We start from the raw sequence: 15,254 nt of genomic DNA on the forward strand, positions 1-15,254 counted from the left end.
TTTTTTTTTTTTTTTTTTTTTTTTAAAAGACAACAGTGGTTTCCTCCGTGGAGTCCTCCCATGAACAGCATTCTTGGCCATAGTTTTACATATAGTTGATGTGTGCACAGAGATATTGGACTGTGCCAGTGATTTCTGTAAGTCTTTAGCAGACACTCTAGGGTTCCTTTTTACCTCTCTGAGTATTCTGCGCTTAGCTATTGGCGTCATCTTTGGTGGACGGCCCCTCTTTGGGAGAAAAGCAACAGTGCCAAACTCTCTACATTTGTAGACAACTTCTCTGACTGTCGATTGATGAACATCCAGAATTTTAGAGATGGTTTTGTATGCTTTCCCAGCTTTATACAAATCAACAATCCTTGATCGCAGGTCTTCAGACAGCTCTTTTGACCGAGCCATGATGCACATCAGACAATGCTTCTCATCAAGACAATTCTTACCAGGTGTGTGTTTTATAGTGGGCAGGGCAGCTTTAAACCACTCATCATTGATTGGGTACACACCTGACTTAAATTGTTTGGTAAAAATGGTATCAATTGCTCTTTAAGTCTCCTCAGGCAGAGGGTTCGCTTACTTATTTTTCCCCATTCTTTCATTGTTTGCATGATATCCTCATTAAAATATGAAAACCTATCAACTTTGGGGTGGTTTTAGTCAAAGCAGACGCTGTTTTGCATCTGTGTGATTTTGACAAAGATCAGCTCACATTTGAAGATAATTTTATGCAGAAATGTCAGAAATTCCAAAAGGTTCCGATAGTTTTTCATACGAGTGTATGCAGTAGTAGAGTAAATCAATTTAGAATTTTTAATGACATGTGAAAATAAGAAGGTTATCTCATGAAAATTGGACCAAATGTAGAGGACAGTGTGTAGTGGTTTAAGGCAGGAAAAATGTGTTTTACCACTGCTTTTTGAGTGTAAAGCGGGGATTGTGGCCATTGCTTTTCAAGTACCAAGAAATGTGTATAAGCAATCAAGGAAAACCGTAATTTAGATTTAAAACTACTTAAATATCTGCACTTTTTTTTATTATTATTATTACACAAGGCACAGCAGTAGCACACATTACGAGAAATACAATACCTTACACACATAAAATTCAATTTTCAACATTTCAGGACTGGGTTGATGTTGATGAATATTTATCACAGACAAATGCATCGTCTAATTCTCAAGTGGGTCCTTCGACAGATACAAATAAAGTTTGTATACAAATTTTGATAGGTCCAAGAAATAATGGCACATTTAAAAACAAAACTAAATATAGTTAAACAGTATACACAACTTCAAGGCACAAGGCAATAGAGAGGAGATATGTCATAATTTGCACTAGTCCGCTGTGAGAAAAAAAGGAGAACATCAAATTTCAGAGGTTGTTATAGTAGCCACACGTTACTGTTACTGAGGAGTAGCGTTACTTTAAAATAATATTCCTCAAGTAAAATTAGTCATCCAAGAAATAAAAAACTATTTTGTGAAAAGTATACTCAAGTAATGATTAACACTGTGAGTGACTGCTTACGATGTTTGATTTTTTTTTTTTTTTTTTTTTTGTAATTCATATGAACGGTTATTATCATACTTTGAAGAAGAACAAGACTATAACCTATTACATAACCACATTAAGCAACAGAATTTTTTTTTTTTTTAATCATTGAATTCCAGCGAGAGACAAAAAAAATCCTAAAATTTGGCATCATTCGTCGAAATAGCATGAGTGTTCTTTAGTGGAGAAAACAAATTTCCTATTATGAAATAAAAGGATGATATGTCTGGTTTTCTTTAGTCAATCGATCCCAAATAAAAACTGCGGCGAGAGGTTAAAATACGCGCTTTCAAGACATGTTGACGGCAGCGCTCCATGTCAAATAACACTTTTTTTTTAACAGTACTTTAAGGTGTCTATGACAGCAAAAAGCATGTTTACTATACAGTATATTACACACGGTATTTTATGCTCCTGAATGAAATGGACCGCTTGTGTGGAAGCGATCAATATATTTATTAATTTTTTTTAATCCTGGTCCATGAAAATGAGTGACTCCCTAGATTGATGAAGAATGCGAATGTGACGTCAGCGGGACAATAATCTTCAGTGTACAGCCAATACTACAGGACGCAGAAAAAGTGCAGATTCAGCTGATTTTGTGGATTATTTCATTTATTTTTTTACATCACGCAAGCCCAATGTGCTGCAGGCTTTTGTTGCTGCACCAGGGAGAGGCATGTGAGCCTTTTTGGCGAGCCGAAACTTGCTCACCACTGGGGGCTGGCCGATCGGTGACGACAATCAACCCCGCCGCCGTGTGTGACATGAGTCCGAAAGGCGAGAATAAGACTAAAAAGCTGCTTGGTTCAGGTTTGTGGGCGAACTGTCATGCCTCCTGTTTTGTTCATGCTCTTTCCTCAGTCTCCGAAGCCGGGGCAGGCAAATGACAAAAGCCGGACTAACTCCGGTGCCTTTAAACACCGTTTGGGAGAGGAAGACGTCGGCAGTTTTGACCATTATGCAGTAATTTTGCCTTGTCATACTAAATGAATGCATTTTTAATATTTCATATTCCATTTAGCAAGAGACTTATTTGTCATGACCATACCATTTATTTAGCAATTAGGGAAAAAATACTTGGACAAAAAGAATATCCTGTAAAAATATCGGCGTAGAGAGATTGAAACATTGACATTTTGCTGCTCTCTTCGTCGCATTTTCCTCGTTCTGAATGTTCCCCCTTAATCTCAATGGGCTGAATTCTAAATCAGATGAAATCGTGACCCTGCTGACGTCATCATCCAGCTGCGAACGCTAGAGCACTATAATGACAGGCGGGTCTAAACAACAGATTAAAAGACAATTTTTTTGTCATCTGCGCTATGCCAAATTGTTGTATATAGTCGAATCATCTCAAAATATGATTCTAATTCACATAATAATACTATAAGATTTTTTTATGCTGTCACAGGCACTTTAAGGACGCGTGTTTAAACAGGCCGCAAGCTGGAGTGTAAATGGTATAATGGAGTCATGTGATCATTGTTTGCAACGTCTCATTCGTCAGCATCTCGTAGCGCCATTGTTGGCATCTCTGAAAAATAAATAATAATAATTCATTGCATTTCTGCTTCACAAAACTACTCGCGTAAAAGTACAAAGTAAAGCTAAGTAGAACTACTCTTCTGTGAAAAGAAAAATAAAATAAAATAAAATCTCTGAACTTTTTTTTTTTTTTTGCCCACAGAGAGGTGCTGAATTTAGCCAGGTTTTTAACAGAAGGTTAAGAGGGAGTCTTCACTGCTAGTTTTTCTTGTAACGCTACACAGTGACTACTATTTAAAAGTTAAAAAGCTCCAGTTTTTTAGGTTGCAAAATAGCCGCGTTCCGTGGTGCACATTTACGACACTTGAAAAATGATATTTTTTGGCTTAATCGCATAACGACTTGGGGCTTAACCCTTGTCTAAACAGAGGTTACAGACAGAGGCAAAGGATTGTTGACCTTTGCTTCCTCCAAAATAACTGGGGCTCGTCCTGGCGTCGACCCCCAACAGGTGTTGACTCTTCTTTTGAGGCCGTGGTTACCATTGGTATCTTTGCCTGATGTTTTGCTTTTGCTCTGTGTACAACTCCTAGATAAAGCAAATATCTTGTGGACATGGGGTCTCTCTTGGAGTTGGATATGGATGGGATCAGGAGCTTGGATGTTTAAAGCGTTGTGGGCGCTGACCCGATTCCTTCCCATTTTTGGACAGATAATGTCCAGCAGGGACCGGAGCTCTTTCTGGAAGGTCTTGTTGAAGTAGAAATAAATGAACGGGTTGTAGACGTGGGAACTTTTGGCAAAGAGGGCAGGGAAAACGAAGCCCTCAGGAGACATGTAATGGTCCTCCTTGTGGAATATGAAGAGGAAAGACACGATGGTATACGGCATCCAGGCGATGACAAAGCCGAGACTTATGCAGAAAAACATCTGGGGGAAGAAATTCCAAAGAAAATTACTTTGAAAATAATGACGGATAAAGTGATGGCAACTTATTGGTAATAACAACAACAACAAAAAATGTAAAGCTTCGCGTGCTGCCTATTAACCACATTACCTATGGGAAATGTAAATCCTTCACTGAACCTAACATTCATTTTTTTAAACTTAAGAGGAATACCATGATTTTCCTTCTATATAGTGTGCTACAATTCAGACTGCTTAAGATAAGCTGAATATGAGACCTTGCTCACCATGGAAAGTCGTTTCTCAGCACGTCGCAGGTTGTTGTGGATTCCTCGAGCAGACAGTGAAGAAGAGAAGCGTGAGATCTTGTAGAGTGTCTGGCAATGTGACATTACTATGAACAGCATAGGGGTTAGTATAAAGCACACAAAGGAGCAAATGACATAAAAGGCATCCTTGGCTGAGGTGTGGTAGCCTCGCCAGGCAATGGTGCAGGACAGTCCATAAGGCTCGGGGACATATTCACCCCAGCCAAAGAGAGGGAAGCTGGACCACACTGTAGACACCAGCCAGATGACACAGCACACAAGCCTGATGTTGGGCTTCTCCAGCCACAATTCTGCAGGAAGAAAAATGACTCCTGTTAAAAGCATATTCTAGATAGTTTGTCCTCAACATGTTTGCGGGTGATCCCCCGCCTCTTGCTTTTGCCATCTCTGTTGGGTGTAGGCATGGTAGATCATAGACTTCCCTATCAGTTGACGGGAGACGGGCGCGGGGCCGCTCCGTAGGGGGTCTATTTTCAAAAACTTAAAATTAATATATTTTCAAAACCAAAGCCGCTAGAGACTTAAAACAAGAGACACACCTCCCTTAGGCAAGTATGAGTCTGCATGAGCAGCGGCATAAAAAACGTCATTCCCTAATAAAATTCTGATTATTTTTTTTATATAACAAAAATTAAACCGGCTATAAAATTCTCAGATTTTATGCTAGATGCACCGAAATCACTAAATGCAGATATATTTTTAGGATCAATAGCAATATTTAACATAAATGTTTTTGTGTTTTTGCCCAAAATACCATCTTGAATTTGTGTTATCTAGTGCAATTTTGACATGTTTCCGATTATTAGCTGTTGAACACCTAATACTTGAGGAAAGCATGCAGAATCATCTTGATTTTACTCAACAAAAGCAAATTTTGCATTTTTCTATGTACAATCACAACTTATTTAGGTTGAACTCCGATGTCGCTATTGCCTTAGCACGTCTTGCCGGCCGGCTATCTGGCCGTAGTCATTTTAAGATTGAAATGTTACATAAAATAAAACATGTAAAAGCCGATTTTTTTGCATGGACGCAGAAATGTCTAAATTACATTTTTTTTAACCAAAAAATGGGCAGTTGGCCGAAAATTACCTGATTATTTGAATGTAAAGTTACGCTATTGTGTATGGATACAAAATCCAACATGGCGGCCATCACAAAACTAGCTTTTTAGGTTGAAAATTATTGCAAATAAATACATAAATCCCAGAATTTCTATAGATATGAACGTAAAACTGTTTTGATTCTTGGTTAAAAGCAAAAAAAAAAAAAAAAAAAACTGGGCAGTTATCATTTATTTTACGTAAGTATCTCAAGCTAAAGTTACGCTAATTTTTTTTCATTCATTTAATTTTTTTCACAAAATTTCAAAGTGCATGGATGGTGCTATTTTATTTATGAATTACCTTGAATCCTTGACCAAATCACTAGAGACACTCCTGCCTGCTTGTATGCACTAAAACGTCCGTCCCGTTTCCACCTAAATCCGGCATTAGAACGCAGAGTGTGTTTGAGTTTATCGCAGTGAAAGCTTACACGACACCTGCCTGGCCAGGACCGCTACGGGAAGCGGCGGCGCAATGTCTGTAGGAGCTGTCTTGTCAACTGATAGTTAAGTCTATGGGTAGATACAGTAGGTACCTCCACATCACAATTGTGCCAGATAATATTAATGAACCTCAAGTTCTGATTGACTGGTATTCTTCAAATTGAACTTCACTTGTAGAATAAAAAGGTGGAACCTCGAAACCATAAAGATCAGCCCACCAGCCCACCGTGTACCAGTGCAGGTATTTGATTTGAATCTTGCCAAAACCCACCCGAAACCAAGCTGTAGCATATCTTAAGGTAGCGGATGATGCTTATTGCGGCGATGGTGAACATGCCGCACAGGCCAAAGATGTAGCAGCCAAGGCCATAGTAGATGCACGTGACGTTTTCCCCCAGCCACGCATGGTGAAAGGATGAAATAATGGAGAGCGGGTAGAAACAGATGCAGCACAGGAAATCTACCACAGCCAGGTTGACGCACAGCAGCTCAGAGCCCACCATCTTGTTGCGGCGACGGTAGCAGATCACCAGAACAATGCCGTTGCCCATAACGGAAAGGAACACTAGACAAATGCACACGGATGACAATTAGTGATTTTTTTGTCATTTACAGGGGCAATTTGTCCATCCATTTTCTATACAGCTGTAAGAAAAATCGCATGATCTATTTTCAGAAACTGGAATATAAAAGACTCTCCTTGAAATTGTTTGTCATTGTTGTATTTAGTGTGAGCTCCACGCTTGTTTCTTTTCAACAAAGCAGCTTCTGTTTGCTATTTCACTTGCGTTTGCATTGTACTTGGTTTTGAATATATACTTGCACATTGAGCTGGGAGTGCTGTCATTAATTTCTGTACTAGTCACTAGGACAAACAATATCATTTGGTCAAAACAAGTTCACTGCCTACTGTTAATTATTTGAACAACTGACATGAATTAAAGAAAAAAATACAGACAAGCAAGCATATTTTCTAACACTTTGAATCATTATTGTTTTTGGCAGCCCTTTAATTTTCGTTTTAGTCTTTTGGACGATAATACTTAGTCTTAAGTCATATTTTAGCCGTTTCTAAATGTGTTTGTCTTCCTCTATTTTTAGTCAACGTTTACTCAATATTTTCATCTGTAAAATTCGAAAGTTTCACTCCAAAAATGAATTAACAAAAAAGGTTTCCAACAATTTTGAATGAACATTGACAGACGAGCAAATATTGTTGCATCCACAAATCTATTATGTGATAATATAAACTCAGCAGGAAAACAGTTTATTTTATATATTATTTTCAATGAATAGTACTCACGTAGACGCCACGAACTGTGTGTGAAGAAAGATGTCCAAGAGGTTAAGAGGATGCTCAACGTTAGAAATTGCCTAATGCTAATGTGAACGTGAATGCTATGCTAACACTACGAGTTACATTTAGTGTGTGATTATCACTCAGCACAGATGTTTAAAAGCAACATTGCATATTCCCCTATGCCAAGATAAGAAAAATCTTACCGTGTGTGTCTCAAAACAAGCAATGGGGAGACTGGAGAGGACAGTCGTGGGTGAGTTGGGGGGGCACAGCATGTCACATGAGTGACACAACCACACACTGCTACGATGCTGGCTAACTACTAAGCATGTGCTGGTATGCGATTCTGACTGTATAATAACCGTAAGCCAAAATATCCCAGTTTCACAGCATCCCGGTATTGCAATTACAGCTGTATAATGTGTTACTTTGATGTATCTGGGTCAATTTTTTTTTCTTCATTGAACGGTATTTTAATTTTTCAAAACATATTAGCAAATTGGAACATAAGTATAATGTTAGGTTAATATAGATAAAAAAATAAATCAAATAACTGAAATATTCAAAATAAAATTCAGATAAATGCAGTCCTTAAATTGAGCCTAAACCCACAGCCATCTCTCAACATTTTTAACATCAGAACAAAAATAATTAAATCATTTTCCATATAATGCACGTGTGTATGACTCGCATATTTTCCGGTTGTGGCCATTCACATCTGTGTCTTGACATTCGATGAGCCATGCTACCATAGGCGGAGTTTGACTTTTGGGTCGGGGGGGCACAACATGTTGATAACCCCGAAACGCAGTGTCAGCAATAAAATTAACTTACAAGAATATTTATAATAATAAGTTGACAATGAGCTTTTTTTTTTTTTTTTTTTTTTTTTTACTTTTCGCCAAGATCGTCATCCATTGAATATGGTACGCCGCCGGTGTCATGCCAATGTAGTTACCCCAGTCAAAAATTGTGTCCCCTGGGCGGAGCCATATAGAGGTAGATTTGTGTCTTTGTTATTCAATTTAAAAAAAGTTGCTTCAATCAAAATATATATTTTAAATCCCAAAAAAGTCGCTTCAATCAAAAAAAAAAAAAAAAAGAAGTGTTTGCAAAAATAAATTTGAAACTCAAAAAAATGCACGTGAAAGCTATTTTTCCTTGATTGTTTTATTTTTTGATTGGAGCCAAGTTTTTTTTTGATTGAAGCAACTTTTTTGATTGATGTAAAGTTGATATGTGTTTGGGCCACATTTTGGCTAGGACGTTTTTGTCTTTGTTATTAAATAAATAAGTTGCTTAGAAAAAAAAAAAACACTTCAATCAAAAAAAGAAAAAAATTCAATCATAGAAAACATTTTTGAATGCGAAAAAATATTTGAGATGGAAAAATTTGCATTTGAACACTTAATTTTTAATTGAAAAAGTCTTGTGTTTGGGCCATATTATGGGTAGGACATTTGTGTCTAAATCATTCAATCCCCAAATAGATTTTCTTTAATCAAAAAAAAATATTTAGAAAAAAATCATTTGAAAAATAAAATTGCCCTCCCCTATTTTTTTTTTCCATTCTAAAAATATATATTTTTTGTTCATTCATTTTTGTTGCAGTTTTATTGCTTTACAACTTTTATTTTAAATAAAAAAAAATATATATATAATAGGAAAGTCAATTTCATGCAATGAAACTTTCGGCCACCAGGGGGAACCTGACCCCCCTTTAAAATCAGCTTATGCATGCTACATGGAGTTTTTGGACCGAAACAAGTACGCAACAATATCTCGTCAAAATCATGGCGCCTTTAATTCTGCTCTCGCGTGCTCTCACCTCCAGTTAGGATTTTGCGGTTTAATTTTTTTTTTTTTTTTAAATGCTCTCCTGTTCAAAAAAATTTCCCCCCAGAAAATAGAGATTTTAAGCTTTCCTATGATGTATCACACATGCATATAGGACAATTTTGAAATTTGGTCAAATTGGGGGTCTCAGAGAGGAACTTCAAGTCACCTTAGTGTTTTCCGTCATATTTTTAAAGGGGGGAAAGTAATATGCCGTAATTTAGAACAAATCAAACTATTACAATTAGTTAATAGTTATTTAGTAATACTTGATATGACAATATATTTCAAAAAGAAACTTTTGGCGTGAGTTTGCATTTTTGTATAATTTTAACGTAATTTAATAGTAGTATTCAAATTAAAAATAAAGGAGATAAAGTGGCGCACATACCTACTGAAAGGATGGCAAGTCCCACGCATATGTCAGCAGAAAAGCTCAGCTTGGAAGTGAACGAAGACTTGGTCTCGTTATCCTTTGTGCAATTCCGGGACATGTGCTCCAACATCTCTAATCAATGAAAGAAAGGCATCCAAGGCAAATCCATCCATATGTCACTTTTTTCAGTGCAGTCACGCTACTTCTTCTAAGGCGCAGGACTCGTTGCCGAGGCAACGGGACTTCCGCGCAAACTGCTTGCATGGAAGAAACCTAGTAATTCATAATTGTGAAGGTAACAACCCGCTTGATAGTTCTTCAAGTGACCATTTGGCAATATACATTGAATGTAATTACTGTACTGTGATCCTTCTAATCAGTGATCATTGTTCACTGAGCAATGCATGCTTATTTCAAATTATTAGAAATTAAACTACACACTGCCCTCTCACGCAAGGAGAAACATGACATGCACACAGAAGGCACAAATTAAACTTTTAACTAAATTCTAGAACAGAAGTCAACAACGACGAGTCAAATACTGCAAGGTGAAAGTAGAAATCACGTCACCATCTCGTGGTCACCATGGTGTACTGCAAGTACAGGGAGTTGGGGGAAAAAGACAAGCGCGATCTATAATTGGATTAGAAAGATAGAGTGGACTTTATTAAATGAAACCAGGGAAAAATATGAGATAGTGCGATTACAAATAAGGTTCTATCAGTTTCCACCCTGAAAGGAAAACATAACTGACGTTGGAATGCAGTAGTGACAGAAAGGCATCAGAGAAACCAGAACTAAAATATGTGAGGTTTAAAAGAACAGATGAAGACAAAAGAAAAAAAAAATCTGGGTGTGGTTCCTATGTTATAGGTGTACCCATAATGAGCAGACTATTATTACATAACATCCAAAAATAAAACTAAATAAGGAGACTGGCATGAGCAAAAACAGGTAGTAAAGTTTACTTCTCAAAACAACGAAGTGTTTATTTTCTTGTTTCACTACTTCATAACATCTCAATGAGAGGATATCTGGGGGTTGGGGGGGGATCAGTTCTTGTTCCTGCACAATGACAGCACTACAGTAAAGATTTAACAATTCCACCAGTGTGGCACTATTGAATCTTACAGCTTAATTTTATAGCTCATCTGGACGTGACAGTAGAAACTTACTGTATTTTACAGGTAGGCCCGGTATGTTATTTTACTGTACATTTACATCAATACTTTGAAACTACATTTAGAACAGAATCAACAATGTCATAATTCATAGGTCCCCTTTCAACGGAGTGGCATTTTCCTTTAATTCACCTCTATCATACAAATTAGGGATGCACCAAGACAGTGTTATTGAACAAGTAAAAATGTTCAGATACTAAAACACCCATATGACTTAACCAACCTGAAAAACCTTCAAGGCAGGTGAAGCAAGACCAATTTCAGTAATGTGTGGATGCATGAATGCCTTAAAAAAATTTTTTTTTTTAAATTCGGCAAGTGCAGAATACCTGGAGCCCGACTTTCATGCCACGCTGCTCGGGTCCGGCCGAGCTAGCCGGGCACCTTCAACAAAGTTGCTTGCTATGTCTCGGCCCTTCTTAAAAAAATAAGCCATGACAGTTTAATGCACTGAAACCTACACAGTGACGCTTACCAAAATATTTGTTTCAATCATTAGCATGTTCATTTCAATTGCAAGAGGCAATAGGAGCATTCGAGTGTACATGTATGTCCTTGTACTTGCACTGGTGCATCCCTAATACAAATATAACCATTTGACAAACATTGTACAATCAAGCCTGCCTGGCAACCGAGCTTAGTCCATTTGTAAAACAAGCAAAACGAACATTTTGGAAAAATATAGTACTGTATGTCTTATATTTGCTTCTATTATTTTTACAGACCTCATTCAAAATTAAAACAAAAAATATTTTGCTTCCCCGCCTATCTTCAGAAATGACAGAAATACATCCCATATTTATACGCTGAACATCTTTGCATAAAGACTGGAAACATCAATTCTGTGACAAACATCTACAAGGGCGCAGACAGATTTCAAACGAAACAAATGCATTGTGGATTTTCTATTAGTTTCCAGGCTTTACACTAAGAAAACAGCCATTTGAAAAATATTTTAACTAACTGAAATATATGACAGCAGCATGACGGTATTTCCTAGCACAATCAAGCAACTATCACTTAAATTCTCAACTCAGGCTAAAACGTGTAAATTGAAAGCCCCGTGTCAATACTTCAGTGTTAATACTCAAAAGCTGCTGTTCTGCTCACGTTTTCTCCCAGATAAAAAAAAAAAAAAAAAAAAAAACATTTACCTGAAATGTAAAACTAACAGTGAAGAGCAATATTTACTGGTAACTCGAAACACCCCCACTAAACCAAGTCACAGACATATTTAATTGGTATGTTGATCGTGTGTAGTCCATATATCACTAATAGAGGCTCTTTAGTGTACATTTCAGCATGTCTCAGAGTGGGTGCGGTCCCGTCTGCCTCTATACTCCCACAATACCCTTCTCTTTACCACTAAGGTCAGCACACAAGTGTTGGCAGCGAAGACAGTACAAAATAGACATCTTTGTTGAGCGATTCAGCTGGTCACAGAAACAATCTGAATTGCTGAATTCAAGTCACAATTTTTTCTTTTCCTCCCCAACCAAGAAACATTTACACCAAATACATACGACTAGAGCAGACAAGTCAACAATATACTGCCGGTAACATCAAATCTTCTGTGAGGCCTTTAAAGTCTCTCGAACAGAGTTTAATAAAACGCTGAGGTGTTGTTTGTCTTTTGCCCGTCTTTGTTTATCCTTCCTCGACAGTTGGAGAGACGACACCAATCCAAGCCAAGTGTTATTTGGCACATGGTTTGTTCTCACTGGCTGCCGTGACCCGAGTCTGCAGTATCTTAGTTATTATTATTATTGCTATTCTTGTTGTTGTTTTGGACACTTATGAGCTTGTGGCTGTTGTTCTGTTCTAGTGTGCTGTTGCTGAACTTCAGCTCATCCAACCTCTTCCACAGCTCATCGCGTTCCTGCTCCTTCTTCTTTTCCCTGAAAACAAAATGGAGACCATTTCATCTCTAGAACCTGATACATTTACACTTCAGAAACACACATCCTTAAATTAATTAAATTCCCTTGTTTTCAGTGTAAATCTACTAGAAATAAGTGAAATTATCTTCCAGTGCTTCAATTTACTCGTTTTTTTGAAATAAGAAAAGTAGCTAGCTGAAAATAAGCTTAACAGACATATTCAAAGCAATGATTAACATATTTAATCTTAAAAAAAAAAAGGTTCGAAATGTTCTAAATTCAGGAAACAATATTGTTCAAAACTTTATTTGAAAGCAATTTTTTCTTGATTTACTTTTACTTGCACATGTATGGGCTTAAAAACAAATAGTAATATTTACTGAAAGTAAATTGAATAATCTCACACATTAAACCGTTAACTAGTCTTTAACACTCAAAACAAGATTGAGAAATTTATTTGACTAGATTTAAGAAAAATAATCTGATTAAGATGTTATAAATTTGCAGTGTACCAGGAGTCAATTTTTGGGTTAAGGTCAATATTGTGATTTTGCAATTTATTTTGAAACATTTGTAAGAATATATTTTCATGTTGGGAACATATTGTGGCCACAAGTATTAAATAATTATTAGCTAAAAACAACATTTTTCGGTTCGAACATTAAAGCAGAAATGTGAAGTAATTTCATAACATGCCAAATAGGGTCACAATTAAAGTAATTAAACATTGTCCAACAAATAAAGCATGAAAAAAATAATTTATATGTTGTATACTTGACAAAATAATCGCGTTTCCGAAGTGCCAGCCTGAAAGGGGACGAACCCGGAAGTGATACGTCACACCGGGAACAGCGATCCATATATACGGCCGCCATACAAAGCCCTTCAAACAATGATTAGAACAGCGATATAAGCGATAGATCGAGCGCAAGGGAGGAGATCCAAGTTTTTGAAGAGATGGAGGAAGAAGAGGAGCTTGGAATTTTATGTTGGACCTAACATGTATTAGCCAGACGCTAATCAGGATGCAAACAATGTGCCTAGACTACCTGACATGGAATGGATACAAGACCCATCGAGATTGCAAGATTGGTAAAATATAGGCTGTTATTATTTTCATGATTTGAAGATGCAGGCATTTGCACATAATTTTATGTTTTTGTCTATCTGATGACATTGTTAAAAAAATAATAATCGGACTTCATGTTCATTTTGGCAGATCCGGCAGCTCTCGTGCATATAAAATAATAATATAAAAATGTTGGGGGTAAAGAAGGAGATGAGTCGTGGATGGCTTTCTCCACTTTATTGTGGCAACAATAAGACAACAAAATAATAGCGGACTGCCGCCACATTCGACCGTGAAGTTTTGCTTCTCGCTGATCTCCTCCTCGCCTCCTACTATTCCAGTGTCTCTTAAACGGATCGTGCAAAGTGTCTTGTTATGAGCTTTTTGTTTACAAATGTATCGAACACACGACGTGCTGACAACTTTGTTTCTTTATTAACACATGGAGCTAACAGTACGAGGCTCTCGGGGCTGGGGCTCTCGGCAGGAAGTGGCGTCTAATGGCGTGAGGAAATGTAGTTTTTTTTCCACACAAGAGAACAGATTACAAAGCACCACTTCAGTGTTGTCCCGAGACTACACTTCCCATGATTCACTGCGTGACCTGCGCGCTCGCTGATTCGCTGCCAGACATTAAAACCAACATGCTTGTTGTTGTCACCTCTCAGCGGCTCTCGCACGTAAAACACAAACTAGAAGGATATCAAGCGATCACCGTGAAAGAAACGCCGAACCGTACAAATGCAATGCAATGCTTGAAGCTTGAAGGTGGAAATACATAATACAAATACAAATAAATGTGCACAAACTCACCGGCGGTGTGTCTCTCTTACGGCAACGTGACCGTGAATTACCGCGACGCCGACCCGCTTATATGCACATCCACACCCCTTCCCCGATTGACAGTGGATTAACCCTTTCGGACAAGATCGTAGATGACGCACAATTTAAACACGCTTAACCTAGCGAACACAACAACAACTATGCCACGACTATTGCCACGAGTTGGCTTTCGGCTAACGTCGCGAGCTTCTACTGTACATTCCACAACAGTTGGCAGCTCTGCTTTGACAAAGTCATCAGTCATCCATCCAAAAATCACACTTTTTGGCAAATCCTTGATCATAAGCAGACCGGTTAAGGAAGCAGGCATCTTCAAAGTGTTTGTAGCAGAGAACACTACTCGATGATGGCGTGAAATTCATTCGCTTCGTGAGAACGAAAGATGTCCCTTTACGTGCCCTGCTATCCTTTGGCCACTCAGACAACTTTTCGTTAGAGTGAGAACAAAACATCGCCACACACCGCCGTGGCATCTTACAGAGAAACAATGCAATTAACAATACTGTTCTATGGCGGACTTCCCTCGCACTTCTAGGTGTGACGTCATTTCCGAAGATTTCCGAAGATTGCCGAAGAAAAGCATTTTCGTTGTCAAGGGCGTTGCTATGCGTTAAACAAAGAATCTGGAAGGGTTGCGTTAAAAAAAAAAAAAAAAATGCTTATAATTGTTTAGCCATTGATATTATTCAAAAACATGGTTGGCCAACCTTACTTCACATTTCCGCTTTAAATATCTTGTCTTGGTAGTATAGTTAATGAAATACACTGTAGTTTGAACATTATTTGCAAATCACTGCATTGTTTTTATTTACCATATTGGCCCGAATATAAGACTGTGTTTTTGCACTGATATAAGACTGAAAAAGAGGGTGTTGTCTTATATTCGCGGTCTAGACATTATACCCATTCACGACGCTAGATGGCGCCAGATATCACTGAAGCAATGTTC

The 15,254-nt window shown here is 37.7% G+C and overlaps 2 protein-coding genes across 3 annotated transcripts in view; both read right to left on the minus strand.

Annotated features, from left to right (window-relative positions):
- Positions 1 to 834: 834 nt before the first annotated feature.
- Positions 835 to 9,647, minus strand: opn8c (opsin 8, group member c). 2 transcript variants are annotated; one of them, XM_057823276.1, is made up of 5 exons: positions 9,348 to 9,647; positions 6,092 to 6,385; positions 4,469 to 4,561; positions 4,230 to 4,336; positions 835 to 3,966 (listed from the first exon to the last, which is right to left on the minus strand). In XM_057823276.1, exons 1-5 carry the CDS (start codon positions 9,460 to 9,462, stop codon positions 3,457 to 3,459), a joined length of 1,119 nt encoding a protein of 372 aa, XP_057679259.1. In that variant the 5' UTR covers positions 9,463 to 9,647; the 3' UTR covers positions 835 to 3,456. The 2 variants fall into 2 exon arrangements, with proteins under 2 accessions (XP_057679259.1, XP_057679258.1); XM_057823275.1 differs by having other exon boundaries at positions 4,230 to 4,561.
- A 329-nt stretch (positions 9,648 to 9,976) lies between these two features.
- The window catches only part of ppp2r5a (protein phosphatase 2, regulatory subunit B', alpha isoform), a 35,264-nt gene continuing 29,986 nt past the window's right edge, over positions 9,977 to 15,254 (minus strand). Inside the window, exon 13 of the mRNA XM_057823123.1 lies at positions 9,977 to 12,411. Within this exon, the coding sequence (XP_057679106.1) occupies positions 12,264 to 12,411 (148 nt within the window). The 3' untranslated portion in view covers positions 9,977 to 12,263. The remainder of the gene's footprint in view (positions 12,412 to 15,254) is intronic.

This window comes from Corythoichthys intestinalis, chromosome 19 (assembly GCF_030265065.1).
Source record: "Corythoichthys intestinalis isolate RoL2023-P3 chromosome 19, ASM3026506v1, whole genome shotgun sequence".
NCBI lineage: Eukaryota > Metazoa > Chordata > Actinopteri > Syngnathiformes > Syngnathidae > Corythoichthys > Corythoichthys intestinalis.